Here is a 24,347-nt window from a genome sequence, read left to right as displayed (position 1 = left end):
GAGACTCTGAAGTACATAAACATCACTCTCTTGAATAATCTTTAGTAGGGCAAGTAACTACCTTACTGAGCATTTAGAACAGCATCAGTATTCATTCATTATCCTCTCTTGACTGCCCTAGGGTATACAGTACTCATCCAGTGCAGAAACTCTAATGTCTGCTTCATGCTGTTACATTGATTACAATGAGTCTGACTTGGAGAGTGTGCCACTGAGTATAAAATTTAAAAAAAGATTTTCAAGGGTTAATTAACACTGCTCTACAATGCAGACTTTTTAAAACAGCAGTAAATATACATGTACACTAAAAATAATAGAATGGGTTAGGTAAAAATGTTGTCACCAAATATGATTCATATAAATTTTACAACTGTATTAGTATATCTACAATCTATATATATATCTATATCATCTATATATCTATATCTATCTATATTTGCTAGAGACAGTTTAAAGAACTAATACTTTGGTTCAAAAATTAATTAAAAATATAAATATAATGAATATTTATTTTATAATATAATTTTAGAGCTAGCAGAGATATTGGACATCAATTAGTCCAATCACCATCCTACAGATAAAGAAATGAAGGCCCAAGAGTGAAGTTAATTCCCAGAATCATAGACTGAGGTAGAAGCAGAGCCAGGATAAGGAATTATCTGTTGACTCCTAGTTCATTAAACATATTTTAAACAAAAGTTTTCCAAACTAGAGTTTTTGTCTAATATTTAGTATTCTATGCATATCAGGATTCAATAAGAAATGAGACATTGGTCAACCCATTGCTAAGATCAAAATTTCTCACAAAAAATTTAAGATAATAAAATTCAATGAAATTAAATATTTAAAAGTCTATATTTTCCAACATGTACAATAAAACATTGACATAATTTTAATTTTAAACTAAAGATATATACCTTGTTTAGAAGAAAATCAAAATATCTTTATTACTATAATTCTAAGCAGACTAAAGCTTTAATGTTTAGAATTAGTTTTTAGTGATGTAAAATTCAACTACCATATTAAAAATGTTTTTCCTAGAGAGATAGTCTGAGATAGATTGTTTTGCTGATGATGTATTTGACATTCACTTTAAGGGGTAATCTGCTATTCAAATTCTATGTTATATGTTGTATTATTGAAAAATTTATCACATCTGTCAGAACTTAGTAGGAACAAACTACTCCATCAGAGTACAAAAAAACAAAAACAACACACAACACATAATGTTCTCTAGAAACAATTTATGAAAAAGTCAGATCCATATTTCATATGTGCCACAAAAGCTCATCAGAGTAATAACCCTCCTTCTCCTGGGTGTTATCCTACCATCTGCTGCTCTATTACTTATCTTTATTTTGCAACTAATTAACAGCATAATCTTCTAAATTCAGCAAGTTAATTATCATTATTGTGGTCTTTGCAGCATCATCAGTCCTCCTGAAGTCTTGTCTCCCCTCCCCCAGAGAACATATGAAAATGAAGTAGGATGGGAGAGAGTCTGCTTCTTTGGAGCAGGCTCATTAGGTGTTTGCTGATTAGCTTGGCATGCAGAGGCAGGTCAGAAGAATTCTGCTGAACATGAGGTTCCATGCAGGGCCTAACTAAGTTAATGTAGGTTTCTGAACATTTGCCAAGATGCCCTCTGTCAGCTCTCAGTAGAAACCCCCTGCAGAAAGCCTACTGGCTACCCCCTGTGTTTAAAGGTATTTCTCAGTTTGTCACACAAATCTTAAAGGAATGATTCTGGAGAATACCACTTAAGTACCTTACCACATCTTAAACAAAACTAGATGATTAACATTCAGAAGATTTACTTTTTTATTACAAATATTACATAAGAAAATTGTTCTACCAGAAGGGTAACAAAGATAGCAAATAGGGTTTATGTGTTTAATGACAAACAAAATCCTTATACTTAAATTTGGTAAGATACAGTGCAATTTTGTAGAAAATAGGTCCTATAAATTTTTGTGTAATTTAAAAAAGTACTAGATAATCTTGTCTCTGTGGCCCCTCGCCTACATTTGTTTTTACCACTCTTACTTTTCCAAAATTTTATTTTAGAGTTCATAAATAAATTTTAAAAAGTGTTTGCTCTGAAGAAATTTCTTCAGCAGAAAAGGAGGATCTCATGTCAATATTTATAGTGTACACAAACACAATGCATAATATCTTCCTATAAGCACTAGGCTTCTGAAAATAAGGGCCCCACAACAGCATCCTTAACTATCCTACATAATAAAGAAGTAACATGCAAATTGACCCTCACACCTTCGTGTCAAAAGATGGCCACTATGTCATCACAAGATGACTGCCACAAGATGGCCACCACAAGATGGCCGCCCCACGGTGTAACAAGATGGCTAGCAGGGGAGGGCAGTTGGGGGTGACCAGGCCTGCAGGGGAGGGCAGTTGGGGGTGATCGGGTCAGCAGGGGAGCAGTTAGGTGTCAATCATGCAGACAGGGGAGCAGTATGACATCAATCAGGCCAGCAGGGAGGCAAGAGGGGGTGGATCAGGCTGGCAGGCAAAAGCGATTAGGGGCAATCATCAGGCAGGCAGGAAGGCGAGTGGTTAGGAGCCAGCAGTCTTGGATTGTGAGAGGGATATCCAACTGCCGGTTTAAACCCTGAGGGGTCCCAGAATGGAGAGGGTACAAGCTGGGCTGAGGGACTCCCTGGCCCCCATGCATGAATTTTGTGCACTTGGCCTCCAGTAAGTAAATAAATGAATAAATAAATAATCTCAAAATGTCAGATCATACCTGAATTTCCTGATAACCAAGAAATATTTGTTAAATAAATAATAATGGACAGAAATAGCTGTTAAATGAGACTGAAGCAAAATATATAAACATGAATTAATATATAAAAACAAACTATTTCTGGTTAATCCCTAAGGTTGGTATATTCATTAGTCCTGCTAACCATATGTAAGTATAGTTGATGTTGATGATAATGACATATAAGCACAGAAAGTTCTTAAACAGATAATGAATAATGTTTATTCTATGTTACTAAGACAGGGTAAACAGAATAATAATATTTGATAAAAGTATCAAACCAATAGTGAAGTGTGAAATAATTTCTGCACAATAAAATAAACGCAATTAATCAGAATTCCTTTAGCATTCCAGACAATTGGTATTTTGTTACTCGTTCATGTTACCTGAATAGCATGGAAATATCTATTGTTTTCACAAACTAACCAGAAAGCTATGATATTGGGTCTAGTAATAATTAATGTCGTTTTTAAACATTCGTTTAAAGCTCTTGTTGGGTAATTTGAGGATTTTGCACCAAAAGAGCTTGAAGAGCTTCTTGATCAAAATTGGACACACGGCCTCGACCACTCTTGTCATCTAACGAAAAATTTCCCTCGCGAAATTTCTTTTCTTCCTAATTGGAACTCGTAAAGCATGCAGTGCCGAATAAGCTCTTCATCCGCCATCTTCTTAGCCCTAGTTTTGCAACAAAAACCAAACCAAACACAAACTTTTTCAAGCAAAACTTATTAATTGCACTTCACACGTTCTGTAGATACCACGTGTTTGAAGGTTATGTCAATACAAGTCAACGCCAAGCAAGATTTTAAACTAATGTTAAAAAACATTATTACTAGACCCGATATATCAAAGCACAGTAATTAAAATATCCTATCTAATAAAGAGGGAATATGCTAATTGACCCTCACACCATCACAAAGATGGTGGTACCCACAGACAGTAAGGAGGGAATATGCTAATAGTTGCCCCACCCTCAAAGATGGGTGAGCCCACACAGCCACAAGATGGCAGCACTCAGTCCCCTCAGCTCCACTGGGCTGGCAGGTATGTGGCAAGGCTGGACCTGCCCTGCCCGCCTGCCTCCGAAGTCTCCAGTCCCTCAGCCCCCCAGGGCGAGCCCGAGGTGCAGGCAAGCGTTGGATGGCAGCAGCCAGCAGTAGCAGCAGCAGAGGTATGATGGGGCATTGCCTTCCTCTGATTGCCTGGTTACCTTCCGCCTGAGAATTCCCAGACTGTGAGAAGGAGGCAGACTGGGCTGAGGAACCCCCCACCCAGGTGCATGAATTTTCATGTACCAGGCCTCTAGTTAATAAATAAAAAACATAAAAGAAAAGCTTTAAAATATTTGGAAATTATAAAATATATTTTTACTTAATCTAAATTTTATTTATAAAAAAACTAGAGGCCTGGTGCACAAAATTCGTGCATGGAGGATCCCTAGGCCTGGCTGCTGATCAGGGCCAATTAGGTTCCAAGCCTCCTGCCTCCTCCTTCCCTCGGAACCTGTGCCACCACCACGCGGTTGCCCCTACTTCCCCACCTCCTCCTTTCTTCACTTCCTCAGCACCCTGCGGCCACTGCTCGTCTCCTGCACCTCCTCCTGGTGGTCTGTGCATGTCACAGCAAGCAACTGAATTTGTTTTCCCAGTTGAACTCCAGAGGGACACTTTGCATATTATCCTTTTATATATATAAACGAGAGGCCCAGTGCATGAAAATTCTTGCACTTGGGGCTGGGGGGAGGGGGGGGCATCCCTCAGCCCAGTCTGCACCATCTCACAATCCAGGACCCCATAGGCAATCCAGGACCCCACAGGTAGGGTCCCTCCCTGGCTTGAGATCAGGGCCTATTGGGGCTTTCCTTCCCCTGGCTATAAGTAGCTGGCCCCACACCCACCACTGCCACTGCTTGCCATCTGTGCAGTGATGCCCCTGACTTCCTTGCCACAGGTGGCCTACCTCTGCAGGCCACAGGTGTAGGGTGCGATGGCTTGGCTGGCCTGGGCCTCCCTTTGCAGAGTGTTAGCTGGCCAGCCACACCCTGGCAGAGTCGCTGCCAGTGGCCTATGTCTCCCTTCCCCCCCCCCCCCCCTTTTTTTTCCCCTGGGGATTAACTGTTCACCAGGCTACCTGATCACCCCTAACCATTTGCTTGCCTACCTGATAGCCCCTAACCACTTGCTTGGGGGTGGGGCCAGCCCAGCAAGGGCTGATTGGCTCTAACTGCTGTCTATCTGACTGCCTCTAACTGCTGGCCTGCCTAACTGATTGAACCTAACCACTCTGCCTACCTGCCTGATTGCCTCGAACCACGTGCTTAGTGGCGGGGCCAGCCCGGCAAAAGGCTGTGGTAGTTCTGATCTCTGGTCATTACGCTTGTGGTGGCTGTCCTTTTATTTTATAGGATAACACCTATTACAGTTATGAAGATTGAGATAAAAGCATGATAAGATCAACTGAGATAATTTAAAGAGAAAGTTATAAGCCAAATAGGTACCTGAGGTTCAAGGATAGGTAACAAATATTTTCTTCTAAATAATCATTGTTGTTTGTAAACCTTGGAAAATAAAGTCTTACTTCTCATTCTGCTTCCAATTCCACTTATTCTAATATAGACAAGGAGCATTATGAAAATGAAAGAGACCGAGATCCAAAAGCAGATGCTCGCTGATATTGTCAAGAAGCTGCCAGTTTACACAAGAACTGGGAGTAGAGGTCAGTTCATCCAAAATTAACTAGAGAGGCAAATCAGCAAGTTATCTCAGAAAGTCTGTCATATGTATCCTCAGGCTAGTCCCCTTGCTTCCCTGTCTTTTGAGAAACACTAGGGAGTCTTTCTCAACATTTTATTATAAAATATTATATGCATTTTTATACACCTAAAATAGAAAAATCATTCAATAAACAGCTGCAAACTCAGGACTACAATCTATGGACATTTTACTATATTGTTTTATCACATAGCTGTTCACAAACCCATCTCTCTATTCATCATTCATAAAGTCAACTTACTTTTTGGTGTATTTTAAGTAAATAGCAAAAATCAGTACATATTCAACTAAATATTTAACATTCTCTGATGCTGAAATATAGATATAAAAACATGCACAAATTGTTAGTGTACCACTCAGTGTTTCCACAAATGTATAAACTTTGTGTAACCAAAGCCACACCCCAGAACATTCTCTCATGTTCCTTCCCACTATTCTGATATCTTTTCATCATAGATTAGTTTTATCTGATATAGAATTTATATAAATAGATTAAAAGTATTAAAATAGAAAAAAAAGGAATGAGAGAAATATCTTATTAGAAAAAGGGCTTAAATAGAAATCTAGTTGGTTAGATAAATACATCTTATACAGGACTATTAAATTCTTAAAACTTAAAAAAGGAAAAAGAAATGCAGATTGAGTTTTCAAGAGATGCCAGAAACCTAGATTTTCATGTGGAAATAGTGAAAAATTAGTAACAAATGAAAAGTTTTCACACACAGATCAAGCAAAATATAACTTTGACCCCAATACGTCCAATATACCTCTAGTTTGTAAACACTGTTCTATCACATCGTTCTGTTTTCTACTGCCAGAAATTATATAATTTCCTGTCTGTCTCCTTTTCACCACATATCAGTATGCCTGGAGATTAAAAAAATAATCATAATCACCATATGGCATTAATGCTCTAACAAAAATTAACAGCAAGTCCTTAATATCATCTAATACCCAGATCATATTAAAATTTCCCCAACTGTCACATGGGATTTTAATAAATATTTGTTAAATAAGTAAATGATAAAGATAAATAACTAAAAGTATCCCGAAGTTTTGAACCAAGTTTCTTTATAGTAACATTAGAGTCATTTTTGTCAATAGAGCCTTACTTTTTATATTTTAAAAAGCAAATAATTGGTTCAGCTAGTATCATTCTAGTCATGCAGATAAAAACAGTAAAACTCCACAGTGGATATTTACCGAAGAAAAGACATATTTCTCCACAAATTCTTGTGCAATAACAGATTAAATCATAATATCTAAACACCAAAAACAACCCAAATGTTCATCAACAGGTGAGTGGATAAACAAATTATGATATATTCATATAATGAAATATAACTCAGCAATAAAGAGAATGAAATACACACAATCAGTAAGTCTCAAAAGCACTATGCTGAAACAAGACAGACACAATAGTCAATACTGTGTAAATCCATTTATACAGTTCACTTTTAAATAACCCATAGCTCAAAGAAGAAATCACAAGGGAAATTAGAAAATGAATACCGTGTTTTTCGGACCATAAGACGCATTTTTTCCCCCCCAGAAGTGGGGGGGGAAAAGTCCCTGCGTCTTATGGTCCAAATATAGCCTACACATATACTTTAAAAAAAAAGTTTTTTTACTTGCCCGGCTCTGTGTGGTCTCTGTGTGCTTGCCCGACTCTAAAATGGTTCTAAATGCTGCTGTTTACTTTACAGGGTTGATTACATGTGTTTATGACTGTGATGTTGGGTTTTAATGCACGTAAAATATTTTAGAACACTATTTGTTTCAGAATCTTTTTTTCCTCATTTCCCTTCTCTAAAAACTGGTGCGTCTTATGGTCCGGAGCGTCTTATGGTCCGAAAAATACGGTAATTAAAATATGGAGTATCAAATTTGTGCGCAGAGGAAAATGGTAGTTTTAAATGCGTATATTAAAAGATAGAAATATTTAAAGCAATAATCTAAGTTTCTACTTTAAGAAGCTAACAAAGATAAGCAAACTTAAACCAATTAAGTAGGTGAAAGGAAATACTAGATAACTGTAGCAACCAATAAATACAAATAGCCCAGCTGGTGTTTCTCAGTGGTTGAGCGTTCAGGAGGTCACAGTTAAGATTCCCAGTCAGGGCACATGCCCAGGTTGTGGGCTCAATCCCCAGTAGGGGGTGTGCAGGAGGCAGCCAATCAACAATTCTTTGTCATTGATGTTTTTCTATCTCTCTCTCCTTCTCCCTTCCTCTCTGAAATCAATAAAAATATATTAAAAAAAATAATAGTACAAATATACTAAGAAAAGACAAGCTACAGACTAAGAATTATTTGTAAAAAATTTGTATCTGATATACATAGAAAGAATTCATATAACACAACAAAAGACAAGTAACCCAATTTAAAAATGGGCACAATATATCACAATTAAGTCTAGTCATACTGGATGCAAATAAAAACTGCAAGATTCTGCTATACCATCATAGAAAGTCTACAAGGAAAATAATAACAAAACTAAATGTTGGAAAAAAGTGGGAACAACTGGAATTCCCATACATTGCTTATGAGAATGTAAACCTCTGGAAAAAGCTCTGGCAGTTTCTCATAAAGTTAAAGGAATACCTGTCTACTCTTTGGTAGAAAGACCAAATGAAAATATACATCCAAAAAAAGTTATATAAAAATGTGTACAGTAGTCTTAGTCACAGTAGCTAAATACTAAAGGTCATTCAAGTGTCCATCAACAAGAGAACAGATAAAGAACTGTGGCATATTCTATTTATACAATGGATACTAACTGCAATAAAAAGCAAACTATTAATACACTCATCTGCTAGTGACAAATATCAGAACACTTGGGGGAGGTGAGCTGATGGGGAAGAAAAATAAACTTTATGGGTAGAGGTTAATGGTCTATACTATAATGAGGATGTTACATGAATGCACTTATCAAAACTGTACAGTTAAAATTAGTTCATTCCAATGTATGTAAATTTTACACCGAAAAAGGCTATTAAAAATAAGTGAATGAGAGTAGAGAGTGGTCTGTGGTACGGATAAAATACAAATAGTAGTTATACTGCTAATAATTGAAGGTGAGTGATGGGTATGTGGGGATTCATTACATTATCTTGTTTACTTTATCTATGTTTGAAATTTCCCATAATGAAAAGTTTTAAAAAGGAAAGATTAATTTGAGTCTTTTTATTTAATTACAAAAGGACAAACATCTATTATCCCAATTAAAATAGGCAATCATCTAAATATAGCTATTTCACATTAGAAAATTTCTATAAGAAATATTTGGATCATTAAATTTGAGTGGGGCAATCTGTGACTCCCCATGCTATTTTGGGGGCCTTCATTGATGACTGTATTCCATATATAAATCTGTGAATATTATAGCTTTGGTATTTTTTTATATACAAGCACACAAAATGCTTTTATTCTTATTAATTTAATTTCCTGGTGACTTAATAGAGAAAGTTATTTAGGGAAGTGCTAAATTGAATAATTTCTGCAAATATAGCCTACTCTTGTAAATCATGTTTTCTTTAAATCTGATTTGTTCCTTCTAATTAATTTGTAAGAAAGGAAGCCCACTAAATATGTAAAAATATTTTTAGATGTAATGTACAATATGATCTCTTTAGCTCCCGTTTCTATTCTCAGTTCTCAATAATAATATTTTCATTAGTACGAAATGTTTAAAGTAAAAATTGTAAATAAAAAACATTCCCAGTGAAGCTCTTTGGCTATCAAGTCAAGATTCATCTTAGTTTTCCGAAGTTTTGACCTCTAAACATGCTGATATGAGAAACATTTCCCTCTCAGGTTTTCAAGTTCTCCCACCACAATCAATAACCAACTAATTTTTACACTCCTCAACCACCTATTTAGTTCATCAGATGGTGTCTTTTATTGTTAAATAAAGTTATCACGTCACAATTTCAGACTGATTATTTGCACTAATGGAGACTAGCAATAAAAAATTTAAAGCATTGCAATATAGAATGGTTTTATGTGTATAAATGTATATAGTTAATACAGTGCCTAACATTGAAGTGAAGCAAATAATAGGTGCCTAGTAACTATTTATCTATTGATTTCCTAATAATACATTCATTAATTGCTGTTAAGAAGAAACTGTCCTAAAGTATTATAGACTGTAGGAGGGAGATTCACACTGATTTAAAAAGATGATGATAATGCATAGAAGAGGCACAGTACAGCATTTTGGAAAACCAGCCTAGCTGCTGGCTACCCTGCAAACTGATTATGGAGGGAAAGGAAAGACACTCCATTCTCATTCTGGAATTCTATGGGAATCATGGCATAATGTAAAGGTGAGTGGTGTATATTCTATGCCCTTCTTTGGCTTATGGGCCCTGCAAGGTCTCTTCCTGAAGCTGTGATGGAAATCCACACTTTCTTTGTGCAAGCTCAAAGAAACTGCTGTCTTCACCCTAACTTCACAAACCATAGAATTAGTTTACCATGGTCCTGAGGTCCCGCGTCAGGGAACTGGGCAGCTAATAAAATAGACCACACACTGAGTTAGCTCAGTGATGTCATTGAGCACATCTAATTGCAGAATGATCGAAAAATAATATTCTTGGGGATATCATCTGAAAGAGCATCATGAATTGATATACATTTAAGACTTTATTAAAATAGGAAGAGAGAGGGATAGAGAGTTAGAAACATCGATGAGAGAGAAACATCGATCAGCTGCCTCCTGCACACTCCCTACTGGGTATGTGCCCGCAACCAAGGTACATGCCCTTGACCAGAATCGAACCTGGGACCCTTGAGTCCACAGGCCGACTCTGTATCCACTGAGCCACATCGGTTAGGGCAGACTTTGTTAACTCTTACTATCCTTTGCTTCAAAGGTTCACAACTTACATGAGAAGAGGAAACAATGTTCTCTGCCAAAGCCAGGATTCAAAATTCTGGCTTTGTTATCCTTCAGGGATTATGTACAAAGCCTCTTAGGGAATTCATTTATATGTAATATAAAGTAGGATTTAAAGTCATTTTAAATAAAGACATTAGATAGAATTTAAGATATATGAAGGGTAGAATTGGCTTGGTTAATGGTAATGAATAACAGAATTAGGATTAAAATAAAGACACATGTCTCCTGACTCCTAATCTGCAGTTCTTTCCTTAAACAATAATTTCTCAGTATCTAAAGCAAACTCAAAAATATGGTTTTCCTTTATTTATTAGGTGCAACGGTGACTAATTGTGTGCTATTTCAAAATTTTTGTCAATACTGTTCCACAAATGTATATCACTGTTTGAAACCACTTATCAGCACTGTGTTCAGATGATTAGACCTAGTTCAGCTGTAATATCCATAGCCTCCACTAGGAGGACAGTTTGTTTAAAAAGATACAGGCAGAAACCAGACAAGAAAAAAAAAAAAAAGATTTCAAAATCAGCTCAAGAAATGGGCAGAATGAATAAAATATTGTTTACCATTTTTGCTTCTGACTGTACTGGTTGAGGAGAAGAAGGACCTGGAATTCCTGGAACACTAGGCACCATGGTGACTGGTCGAACGAGCTATAAAAAAGATATTTTAAAAAATTGCTAGAAAATATATTAAAAATGAGATTTGTACTTTATTTGCACAATGGCTGTTATAGTAATCTGAGACTTCAAATCAGAAACTATCTCTCTACCTAAATTGTTATTGACCTTACATCCCGATTTACTTTCAAAAGTTATCAATTTCTAATACATTTGCTTCTCTAATCTTCAACTTTCACAATTTTTAAAAATAGTTCCTTCTTATAACTCACAGTATTCAAAGTTAAACTTCTCACATATCTGTCACACTTACATTCTGAGGTGAAAGAAAATGTCAAAACTTATGACAAATAGACATGAAAAATAATTTCAACAATTGTGCTTTTTAAAAATACATAAAAATAGCCTATTTAATATACTGCTTTAAAAAAAGAATCTAATAACCTCTAATTTCTCTAACAACCTAAAACAGATTTTTCCATTTTGTTTTTGACCTAGTATCAACACTGAATGATTATTTATAACTAAATATACCTCTTTTTCATTTCAGTTTCTTTTATCAGTTACATTTCATAGGATAACCACATAATCTCAAATGCAGGGCAAAAATGTTTCCCCTTCAAAAATATCCTCAGAAAAGAGGAAGTAGTGACCTTATATTCAGCCTTTATAAAGTCTCTCAAATAATGAATTTGAACAGCAAAGTTCTATTTGAAGAGCACATACATAATCAAGATGATTCCTATCAATGCTAGTCCTGGGTACTTTAAAATATCACTTAGAAGCAACAAGCAAACTGTCAAATTACAGCGGGGAGGGTAGGGAGATCTGATGAATATAAGAGATCACCCAAAGGACTTGTATACATGCATATAAGTACAACCAATGGACACAAAACTCTGGGGAGGGCATGTATGTTAATCAGCTTAACAATAACCCACAACCTTTGGACCAACTGGGAGGGCATGTATGGAGGTGGGGGGCAATGGTATATGTACACAGATAATAATTTAATTTAAAAAAAGTAAAAAAAAAGATAGAATTAATAAAAATAAATATTTAACATTAATCTCAATAATATTCTGGGGAATATTCTCACAAAAAATGTTTGATGTTACTATTTTAAAGCTGTGCAATAAATGATTATATGGCACTAATCAGAAATATGTACCTACAAGGTAAAAAAAAGAAACTATCTTTTTATTGTATGAATGAGTATTAAGAATTGAGATAACACTTCCAGAAAGAGAATACTAAATTTAAAAAGTATTTTATTGAAATTTCTTAGGTAAAAATGAAAATAATGTGTTTTTGAAAATTGTGCCATATATTTTAAAACGTCATTCTAATGATGCAAACTTTAATACTGAAGACACAGTTGTAGAGTTTGAATAAAATGGTTTTATGAATGTGAAAATAGGGGGGAAAAAAGCATTATTTCTAACTTACATAATTCTAAATAATGTGCTTTTAAATATTCACTAAATTATTAAATATTATAATTAGATATTTACTTATATCTTTTAAATTTTATATAATTAACATGCCCCTCAAACAGCTATTTTATTTTTATTTTCCCCATTAGGAAAGTGGCAGACTAACTATTGTTTTAGACTGTTTAAATTTTCACATGCTTGAATAGCAAAAATAATTCTATGAACCCAACTTGTCCATAAAATTCAGAGTGTTTTTATAAACAATTTCTACAATATCTGAAATACCATGGAGTTATCTGAGAAGTATTCTATTATAAATAAACTCTTAAAGGATAGAAATCTGTGTTAATATTTGAATTCTACAAATCTAAGTCAAATTAAAATGGGCTGACTAGGAATAATGTTCTCAGTATTAAAAGTACAAGAAAAACAATTAAGATTTTTAGCGAATGAAAAAAATGTTTTCTATCCAGTTATGTTTTTCTTGGATAGTACATGTTATCACTATAAATATCAAAGAGGAAATACTACTTGCCACTAATAGTTTGTTGAATTCATTTTCATAAACCAATTAAATAGCCAAAGGGTATTTCCTGATTACACAGATAAGTTTTGTTATAAAGAAAAATATAAATAGTCTAAATCTCAAACTTACTGGTACTGCAGCTGGAACATGCACGTTAGAACTTGTAATTGATGCAGGAATAGCAACAGGCATGGTTTGTCCATTGGGAAGATGTAATAGAAGAGGAAATGGACCTGGTACAGGACTAAGAAAAACAAAAAAATGGAAATTAAAGAGTATTTTTATTTCTATACTATAGCATTAAAAAAATTTCTAATCAAATAAAGAAGCTTGCAAAGTTTATTTTTAATCGCATCTAAAATGTATAATGCATGTAGCAGTGTGGAAAAAATAACAGGAAAAAAATGGAAAAAGTTGTGGATCTACTCAGGACAATTGCCAATATATTAAATAAAAAAAAATCTTTATCAAAGCACGCAGAATAAACAGACACATAAAACTAAGGTCACAATTGAAACAATAAAATGACAGCAAAAACTTAATTCGTAAACATGTCAATGACTGGCCCAAATCACTTACACAATTGGCCTATTGGAGGATGGTGCCTGGGTGATTACAGTACTTGAGGTTGGTGAAGGTACTGCCTGTTGAATAATTACACTTGAATCAGAACTTGTAAGCAGCACATTGGGAACCTGTAATGATGCTGGACGAACAATAGCTGATGTTGGCTGTGCAGTTTGTGCCAGTGGTACTTCCTATTTAATAATGAGATAAGAGAAAGAGTAGAATTTAAAAATGCAAGTAAATTTATATTCCTTAATATAAAGAAAATAATACATTTGGAAAAGTTTCCACAGGATGATACTTAATACCCCTCCAAAAATAAACATCTAAAGTTAATTACAAGAAAATTTTAGAAGCAGCTATAACGTTTCAAATGCAATGTTCATATTTATCAGTACAACTTGTTTTCCTATCAATCCAGAAACAAGTCAGGCTGAATAACTTGGCTATGATTCCATGAGAATTTTAGTAAAAGATAAAAATACAGTCCAGATGCTATGGCTCAATGGGTGAACATCGATCAACGAACCAGGAGGTCACAGTTCGATTCTCAGTCCAGGCACATGCTCAGGTTGCAGGCTCAATCCTCAGTGGGGTATACAAGAGGTATCCAATCAATGATTCTCTGTCATCATTGATGCTTCTCTCTCTCCCTCTCCCTTCCACTCTGAAATCAATAAAAATATGTTTATAAAAAAATACAAACCATTCTCAGGAGTCATAGAACTTAAAATCCAGAAGGGATTGCCTAGTTCTACTCTATCACTATATTATAAAAAGAGGAAAGAGGCCTTGGTCATTGTGGCTCAGTAGGTTAGAGTGACTTCCCACACACCAAAAGATTGTGGGTTCAATTCCAGGTCAAAGCACATATCTGGGTTGCAGGTTTGATCCCCAGTCAGAGCACATACAGAAGACAATCGATTGATGCTTCTCTCTCACATCAATGTTTCTCTCACTCTCCCTTCTTCTCTCTAAAACCAATTTTTAAAAAAGAAGTAAAGAGGTCTAGGGAGATTGTTATAACTTATACATATCCAATAATAGAAATATTTTAAAAAACATATTTTATTGATTTTTTACAGAGAGGAAGGGAGAGGGATGAAAGCTAGAAACATCGATGAGAGAGAAACATCGACCAGCTGCCTTCTGCACACCCCCCACCAGGAATGTGCCAGCAACCAATGTACATGCCCTTGACTGGAATCAAACTTGGGACCTTTCAGTCCGCAGGACGATGCTCTATCCACTGAGCCAAACCGGTTTTGGCTTATAATAGAAATATTTTTTTAAATTTAAAGCAACACAAATGGTTATCCATTATCAATGATTTCTCAGTATCAAATGGCAATGTAATATTGATACCTTAAATATAAAATATATAATTACATAATTATGAGTTAGCCAGGACCTTATAGGTGGTCTTTTCCCCAGTTTTACAGATTAGGAAACAAAGAGATTATGGGCTTTATCCAGAACTCCTAAACTAGTTAGATAGTATAAAAACTGGGTCAACTGTGTACTTTTAATTGGCCTTTATGTTGCCACATCAAAAATCTTATTAAGAATGAGTTACTAGTCCCATAACCCTTTTAGTATATTTTATTGATTTTTTTTTACGGAGAGGGATAAAGAGATAGAAATATAAATGAGAGAGAACCATCGATCAGCTGCCTCTTGCATACCCACTACTGAGGATGTGCCCACAACCAAGGTACATGCCCTCAACTGGAATTAAACCTGGAACCCTTCAGTCCGCAGGCCGACACGCTAAGGGCCCATAACCCTTTAAAAGCCTAAATAACATCTGTCCAATTTTTCATAGAAAGATAAATACTATTAGAAATTCATTTATACAACAAGTTTAATAATTTACAACATGCTCACAAGGACTAGTCTGAAGAGACAGACAATAAACAAGTACAACAAAAAGAATTTCAGATTGAAATGTGCTCTAGAGTAAAAATGCAACATAATATAATGAAAGATTAACTGGAAGAAGGTTGGAGTTAGCTACTTTAGATAGTACAGTGAAGTAAAGTGAAGCTTCTTTGAAAAAATGGTATTTGAATTGACACTAAGGAGATCATTATAGTGAGAAGGAAGCAATGTCTTTGAGGCAGGAAAAAGCTTACAATATTTGATAAAGACATCAGGAGAGTGGCATGAGGTGAGATTAGATTGACAGACAAACCCAGATCAATGAGGGGTATGGAAGGAGTGTGAGTTACCTTAAATGCAATGGCAAACCACTGAAGGATTTCAAGCAGGGAAGTGACAATGTATTAAGATGGTTTGAACTAAAGTGATGACACTGATGACAGAAGATGATAGAAGGTTATACTCAGGAAGTAGATCTCGTAAGATTTGCTGCTGATTTCAGTGTGTAGGAAAAGGAAAAAAATTAAGGATTCTTGGCTTGAGAAACAAATGGATTGAGAGAAAATATACTGAGATAGGATAAACTGTAGAAAGAATTAAGGGCTCTAATTTAGACATACAAAGTTTAAGATGAGAACCAGGTGGTTCAAGTTACTAGGCTATTCAAGATCCAGAAGTCAGGCCCGAAACCACCTACAAAGGCTTGTACTAAGACAGTATCGCCAACATCTTAGTGCTGATACCTCAGATGCGTTGCTGAGAATGAGTAACTATGCCAAAATAACTGAAATAACCTTTGTTCAGTAGTGGGTATGCAAGAGGCAGCTGATTGATGGTTCTCTCTCATTGATGTTTCTCTCTCTTTATCCCTCTCCGTAAAAAAATCAATAAAATATATTTAAAGGGTTATGGGACTAGTAACTCATTCTTAATAAGATTTTTGATGTGGCAACATAAAGGCATAACTCTCTAAAACCAATTTTTTAAAAAGAAGTAAAGAAGTCTAGGGAGACTTATAGCTTATACATATCCAATATTAGAAATATTTTTAAAAATATATTTTATTGATTTTTTTACAGAGAGGAAGGGAGAGGGATGAAAGCTAGAAACATCGATGAGAGAGAAACATCAACCAGCTGCCTCCTGCACACCCCCCACCAGGGATGTGCCAGCAACCAACGTACAAAAGCTGAAATAACCTTTGTTCAATATTCATTATAAAGATTCTTAATTAAGCTGTAACCTTTTATAAGTAGTTAAAAATAAAATAGCAAAACCCAGAAATTTTAAGTTAAGTTTATATATCCTTTAAAAAGTAAGTTTTATCTAAAGTGACTGCTGTTCTCCCTTATAAATTTTCTGGGTGTAATAAAAAACTAATTATCTATGAATCTAGAATCTTCTTTCCCCGGAATTTCTGACTATTCACAGGCTTTCACATATAATCTGACACTGAATGATGTACAATTTATTAGCTATGTAGATCAAATATTAATCCTTAATAGGAAGCTAATTTTACACTTAGTATGTATTTCTACATAAGTACAAATTTCTAACCTTTTCATCACTGGTGGTAGACTCTGGGTGAGGTAAAGGACTATCTTGGTGAGTTGTTTCTACAACAGATGGTTCTTCAATTTTGCTTCTTATGATGGGTGTTGCAAGAGGGGATAAATCTAGAGGCATCTAAGATAAACATTAAAAAAAATGTTAGGAGTTTTTTTAAAAAAAAGCCAATCGGTAAATCTAAAATAAAAAGAAATATAAACTATAATTGTTCTGTGAGAAGTACTCTTTAATATCATAGTGAACATCATACTTTTTTAATGTCATCTTCTGAGGCTTTCTTGAATTCATTCTCAAATGGACTTGCCAACTCATTAAACAAACCCACTTCTTCACAGTTTTTCAAGAATCTTGTTGGTGTTGGGGTCTGATCTGAAATAAATGTCAAGAAGTAATCATATAGATTTAAATATCATAAAGAACCCTAAAATATATCTAATAAATTAACAAATTAGCAGGACTGCTTCAGTCAGTTAAAATTTTCTCTTTGGAAAGTCCTTTTCCTTTGAAGCAAACATAATTTGGTTAAGTTTTTGTTGCAGTTCAAGATATTTCCTCAAAGTTTATGAACCATGAAAGAAGTCCTTCTTGTTTCTTAGTCCATACCTTCTGAGTAGACTGACATACACATGCTCTGCTCAGAGATCAACTATTATCATCAGTCAACATAGATTTTTTAAATTTTACATTAAAAATTATGTTTAAAATACATGTATTGTAGTTTGGGGGAAACTAGACAAGAGCATGTATATACACTCAACTTGGCCTTCCACTAATGCTCATAATCTATTATGAAAGCATGCTTAAGATAGAACAATCTTTAGCAGGTAACTCAAAATATTACAAGGGAAAAAAAGGTTAAAATAAGAGCCCTATAACAAAAACAAACCAAAACAAAATCCTCATTTCTACCTATTGAAAACAATTTTCTATTTTAATGCATTTGTCAAGCTTGTACGAGGAGCTAGTTATGAAAGAGTTCCATATCTATGGAATGCTCTAGCACAATTTCTAGGTCAGCAGAGGACTTCAACTTTACATTTTAAAAACTTGAAATATTTTCACTATATTTGAATGTTACTCATACCCTGTGCATTAACTGAGGTATTACATTAGTATATATGTACATGTTGGTCACAGAACAAATGACTATGTGACCTTCTGTGACCAAGGTCCATGTGTAATAAAGAATAGTAAATTTATGAATTTTGCCTCTTAAATCTTATTATTCTCAAAGCTATTCATATAGATCAGAGTTGGTAGTACATTGAAATTCTAGTCACATTTTACATCTTTTAGGGCATCAATTTTATAGCTTGTATCACCAATCTAGCCTAAGCAGAATAAAAGTATAAGATGACTCATATTTAAGCTAAAATATTAATAAATCTTTTGTGAAATTAATATTCATACATTTGTTAATTACTATGTCTCCAAAATGGGCATTACTTATTGTTTTATTATTGCCCTCACACATATACTAGCATGACATTAGAGTACTAATGCTTTCTCTCTCTCTCTCTCTCTCTCTCTCTCTCTCTCTATATATATATATATATATATAGTTAGCTCTAAAAGACCTACTTGTCATATTACACATAATGTAGGTCTATTTTAGATACTATTAGTATTATTAGAATTACTGAAGAAGTCTATTGTGTCTGCAACTTACATACCCTCACCCCCCAAAATATTTCTAAAATCGTATTATATAAGGACCCAGCATACACGCATTACTGAATTTGTAAACTGTATATAAATTTGAGTCTTCTGTTCACACTTAAAGGGTTTATCTATTTAAGCTCAATGGAAGGCTCCTAATTTGTTTTTGAGAGAGAAAAGTCTTAAAAATAAAATGCATGTATAAGTCACATTTATCAGTGATTATTGGAATGATCAAGCTTGAGAAAGTCAACACAGGCACAATTGTTTTAACATGCAGATGGCTTATGACTGTTGATCATCATCAAATATATAGTATATATATCATGCATTCTATTTATATAGTAATGCTAAATTACTCACCTTGACATAAGTAAAAAAATGGTCAAGTACTGTGTCTGAATGTGTTCTATTTTTTTTTTTATTGTACTAAATGCAGATAGAAAAGTAGTTTTTAGAAAGCAATCTCAAACACTTTTGAGTTAAAGTTACAAAGAGAAATATTGCTCTAAGACAGTTTTAGAGAAACAAAGACTTTCATACCTAGGAGAGCGAACCTTCCAGTTGTTGTTATACTGCTTATTTGACTGTTTTCTGGTTCCAGCTTATAGTATCTGAGACATGACACTCTAAAGAAATGCACACCTCACTCTTTTTAGCTTCCTTTAACTTGTGGAGTTGAAGACAGGTTGAACATTTCCCTACGTTTTTCATAAATAAATTATTTTGATAAATTACCAACTTTTTGTTACCTCTTATTTTTTCATTACAAAAACTTTGATGCTGAAAGTACTAGAAGAACCACCTAATATTTGCCTCATATTGCTCCAAAGATTGCATATGTAAAATTGATCTCTAGATTCGGGTGATAATTTTAAAGTATTAATAATATTCAGTATTCAGATATAAATACAGACTTACAAAGAGTATAACCTAAGCTGTATAGAAGAAAATAATTTAGTGTTATTCTGAATACTTATGTGAATCTGTGGTTATGAGACTAAAAGTCTGAAATTACATAAATATGTTAGATTTCATATAAACATTTTATCACAATAATTAGAAAATATATGAAATATGGTAAAATTACACATATTATGTGTGTATACACATACACAGATGTGTGCTTATATATAAATGCCTATAAAGGAGCAACTAACACAGTATGAAGGACGATAAAACAATGTATATTCTCTTTTCACATATTGTGAAAGATAATCATCTGCTTAGGTGATACTGGATCAACATACAAAAATGACTGAATTTAGGAGAGTACTCAGAATTATTTTACTAACATGATGTTTAGTACAAAGAAATAGAAACAAAAATCCTAATAAACAAGTCAGCTAAGTGCTCTTTCTCCAACAGGAGGAGTGTGATCATTTTCTGTCTTCGCACAGCACTGTAGACCAGGTGTGAACAGCTAAAAGAAACAATAACTAAACATCACATTAGTTCAATTGTCTATTAAATCTAAACTTTGGAGATGGTATGAATGCTCCCAGGTTTCTAATTAACTTCCACAAAATTGACATTGAAATCTACATTTGAAATCCAAAAAGTGAAATGAATGGTCAGAAGGAAACATGGATATGTAATGGGTAAAATACATGTTGCCAACATTTATTGCAAATGAAGTCATTGGAATATCACCAGTCTATATTATTTACAGAGAATACACAAAAATTGTGCACATTCCAGGTGAAATATGTATATAAGCTATTAATAAAAGCATATACTAACCAGCCACAATGACACTGTCATTACGTGCTGGACCAAATTTCAGTGTCATCTCATGTTTATGTTTATGGACAGCCAAATGATCCTCGTTGGTAAAACGCTGTGGCAAAAAGTTTTAAAATATAGTTAAGAATTTCAATTTGATCAAATAAGTAAAATAAGGAAATTCATTTCCACAACATGTAAAACCACCATTAACAATGAAATAGCAGTCTGTTAACTATAAAAGGATCTATTGTTAGTATAAACATACTAGATTTCAAGTAATCATAGAGAAACCCATTACCCAAGAATAAGCAATGCTGATATATTACTAGGTCTCATAGCTCACTTGAGAGCACATAAAAACAAAACTTGAGGCAAACAAACTTTATATAAATTTAATTGGACATTAAAAATAGACCATTATTAATTTCTGCCATATCACAATAAAAATATATGCTCTGTAGTATAATGACTTTTGAAAAAAGGACTGTATTTAGACTTCAAGTTACTTACCACTTTTAAAATGACACTTTTCTTATAAAAATATTACTTCTGGATGAATTAAGAAGTAAATTGGTTCTTTATGTTACCACATATAAAAAGAATGCCTCTGTCACAATTCAGTGAAGAAATAGCAATCAATGTAATAATAGTTAATTTTAAAATAAAAAAAATTTTACTTAAAATATTGATGTTTTTCACCACAATTCTTAAAAATGAAGCAAGATTATTTTTAAAGCTACATTTAACTTCGATAGGTCCTGCATGCCAATATAATAAATGCATAATTTAAATATCTCCTGAATGTCTGGACTCAACCTTAATGAAGATACTCTTTACTAAGTAATTCTTTTTAAAAAAAATATATTTTATTGATTTTTTACAGAGAGGAAGAGAGAGGGATAGAGAGTTAGAAACATCGATGAGTGCGAATCATTGATCAGCTGCCTCTTGCTCACCCCGTACCGGGGATGTGCCCGCAACCAAGGTACATGCCCCTTAACCAGAATCGAACCTGGGACTTTTCAGTCTGCAGACCGAAGCTCTATCCACTGAGCCAAACCAGTTTTGGCTACTAAGTAATTCTTATAACTGAAAATTTGAAGCACTTTATTTCAGAGCAATAACTATAAAATGCCAAGAGATCTAAACTCACTCCCCAGACCAGTGGTTAGCTAATTCATTAGTTAACAGAGCCAAATATCAACAGTACAATGATTGAAATTTCTTTTGACAGCCAAATTTTTAAAACTTAAACTTCTTCTAATGTCACTTCTTCAAAATAGACTTGCCCAGGCCATGGTATTTTGTGGAAGAGCCATACTCAAGGGGCCAAAGAGCCCCATGTGGCTCATGAGCCGCAGTTTGTTGACCACAGTCCTAGACTATCTACCTACAAAAGGGGCTGTTAAGTTTATGATATTTTAACTTAGTTCTTCTAAACCATCAAAATGGATTCCTTCTCTTGTGGAATTTATTTCCACCTGAACATTCATCTTCAATGGGACCATAAGCAGGTTCTGAAAAGGGATCACATAAAATGTAAACAATGTAAAAGAATGAAACATTTCTTACCATTATGCTCTTTATTCTAAAGTTTTCCAATTATTCTAAAAGTATGACACTGAATATCTACCTATATCATCCTTACAAGCCAACCAGATCCTCACTCTGTAAATGATAATCTCTCTAATTAATGCCCATTATGCTCTACACTAGGGGTGTCGAACTCAATAAGAGAAGGGGCCAAAATCTAAAATCCAGCCTAAATCGCGGGCCGAATGGTTTACTGAACAGTCATAAACTGTCATTGTGATGGAAACGCAGTGGAGTGCAGTGATGACAGCGCGGTGCGGGCCACATTGCGAGGCCTGGCGGGACGGATTTGGCCCGTGGGCCTTGTGTTTGACACATGTGCTCTACACAATGCCTTGGTTATAGTACCTATCAATATTATATTGATTATTTTGTATGTCTGTTCTTTAAAGTAGTCTGAGTTCCTATTTGTTTGCGCTCCACCAAAGTTAACATATGGTATTTAATAAATGTTCAAAAGAATGAGCTCCTTAAAATTAAACAGTTGAATCTTCAAGCCCAGTCTAAAGAAGAAACAAAAATAAACCATCAAAACCATAGATATTCAGTAAAGTAAGCTTTTATTTAATTTGGCCATATTTTGCTGTATTATTAAGTACTAGAGGCCCGGTGCATGAAAACTTATGCACTGGAGGGGGGTCCCTCAACCCGGCCTGCCCCCTCTCACAGTCCGGGAGCCCTCAGGGGTTGGAGGTGACCCAGCAATCAGGGGAAGGTGATGCCCTCATCACACCTCTGCTGCTGCCACTGCCAGGGCACAAGCCTTTGGTGGCTGGGCAGCTGCTATCCGAGGCTTGCCTGCCTCTCAAGCTGGCCCGGAGTGGCTGGGCAGCCAACATCCCTGGGTGGCTGGGGGTTGAAAAGACCGGGGGACTCCTGAGGCAGGTGCATGGAGCCAGGTCCGGCCGTGCCACACACCTGCCACCCCAGCGGGGCTGAGAGGACTGGGCTGTGGGTGCTGCTATCTTTCAGGACATGGCAGTCAATTAGCATATTCCCTCCTTTTATTGGCTGTGGATGCTACCATCTTTGTGAGGGATGATGGTCAATTAGCATATTCCCTCTTTATTAGATAGGATGGTTTACCACTCAGTCTTTAGGTTACTGTATACACCAATAGAAAAATATCTATTATTATATGACCCCCTTTCAAAACCTGTTTATGGTCCCACTGAAGGTATGTGTTCAGATGCAACAGTACCCTCCCCTCCCCCTGATGTCTTAATTTATTCATTTTTTCACTCTTCAAACATTTACTAAGCAGCAACTGGAACCATAACCCAGTTTTCTCCACTCAAGTGCTATTTTCATATGCTTTATCATTATAAGAATCCCTTGCAAATTTGGAGAATTGACCGACTGATGAATAACAAAACTCTTAAAGAATGAACATATCTGCAGTTCACTGGCATTATTTCATTGCTTTTAACTTTGCATTACATGTTTAAAAGTACATGTATCTTAAAGCAAAATTTGCTTTAATGTTACAAATAACCTAACAATGTGACTTCTGCACGGGAAGAGAATCAGTAAACATTTGTGAGTGAATGTATTTTGGTAGCTAGAGAACATAGATTTCAAAACAGCAAAGTCAACATAATTAATGCATACGAACCTAGAAAATTACCTCCTAGGAATTTTATTCTACCAAAATCTTTTGCTTAGATGGCTTGACCACAAATATTCAAATCAAAGAGCAACTACATATAGAATAAATAACATTGTTTTGTATAAAACATGTGAAAATGGCACCAAGATGGATCCTAAGTGAAAAGCAGCTGCTAAAAAGACCCTAAAAACATTTTGGGTCATATTAATATTAAAAGGAGAAATTAAAGAAATATGAATGTTCGATCTCCAGATCAAATTTACCTAAATGCTATTTATAAACGAATTGTTGATCATATGATGGTATCACTTATATACATGGATAAAATATACTAAAATAAGTAGTTGGTAAATTTTCTTATGACAATCCAAGTTTAACTCTAAACTTGGATTGTCATAAGAAAATTTATTTACCTCTAACAAGAAATTTTAAGACAGTGGCAAAAGGCAATCTTGTCGAAAGGTGGTCACCAATAGTCTGGGGGAGGGGGGAGGGGGGGGGGAGAAGAACAGGAGAGGGAAATGGGGGGGGAGGAAAGGGACATATGTAATATTTTACAGGGTTGGGCAAAAGTAGGTTTGTAGTTGAGAATACACAAAACACACAGGTTTTATTCTTGTATTATTATTTACTTATTAATTATATTATTTGCATTACAACTGTAAGCCTACTTTTGCCAATGCCTATATATATATAA

The 24,347-nt window shown here is 34.8% G+C and overlaps 1 protein-coding gene across 5 annotated transcripts in view; it reads right to left on the bottom strand.

Annotated features, from left to right (window-relative positions):
- The window catches only part of ATF2 (activating transcription factor 2), a 93,581-nt gene that overhangs the window by 41,437 nt on the left and 27,797 nt on the right, over positions 1–24,347 (bottom strand). For 3 of the 5 annotated variants that reach the window (XM_036422330.2, XM_036422327.2, XM_036422328.2), the window contains exons 5-10: positions 20,464–20,560; positions 17,312–17,430; positions 17,050–17,178; positions 13,624–13,802; positions 13,174–13,288; positions 11,029–11,115 (exon numbers count right to left, since the gene is read on the bottom strand). In XM_036422330.2, the coding sequence (XP_036278223.1) occupies positions 11,029–11,115; positions 13,174–13,288; positions 13,624–13,802; positions 17,050–17,178; positions 17,312–17,430; positions 20,464–20,560 (726 nt within the window). The remainder of the gene's footprint in view (positions 1–11,028; positions 11,116–13,173; positions 13,289–13,623; positions 13,803–17,049; positions 17,179–17,311; positions 17,431–20,463; positions 20,561–24,347) is intronic. The other 2 variants (XM_036422329.2, XM_036422331.2) reach the window with 2 other exon arrangements.

This window comes from Pipistrellus kuhlii, unplaced genomic scaffold, assembly GCF_014108245.1.
Source record: "Pipistrellus kuhlii isolate mPipKuh1 unplaced genomic scaffold, mPipKuh1.p scaffold_m20_p_7, whole genome shotgun sequence".
In the NCBI taxonomy this organism is placed as follows: domain Eukaryota; kingdom Metazoa; phylum Chordata; class Mammalia; order Chiroptera; family Vespertilionidae; genus Pipistrellus; species Pipistrellus kuhlii.
The sequence above is the reverse complement of the archived record's forward strand: the minus strand, read 5'-3'. Positions and strand labels throughout refer to the sequence as shown.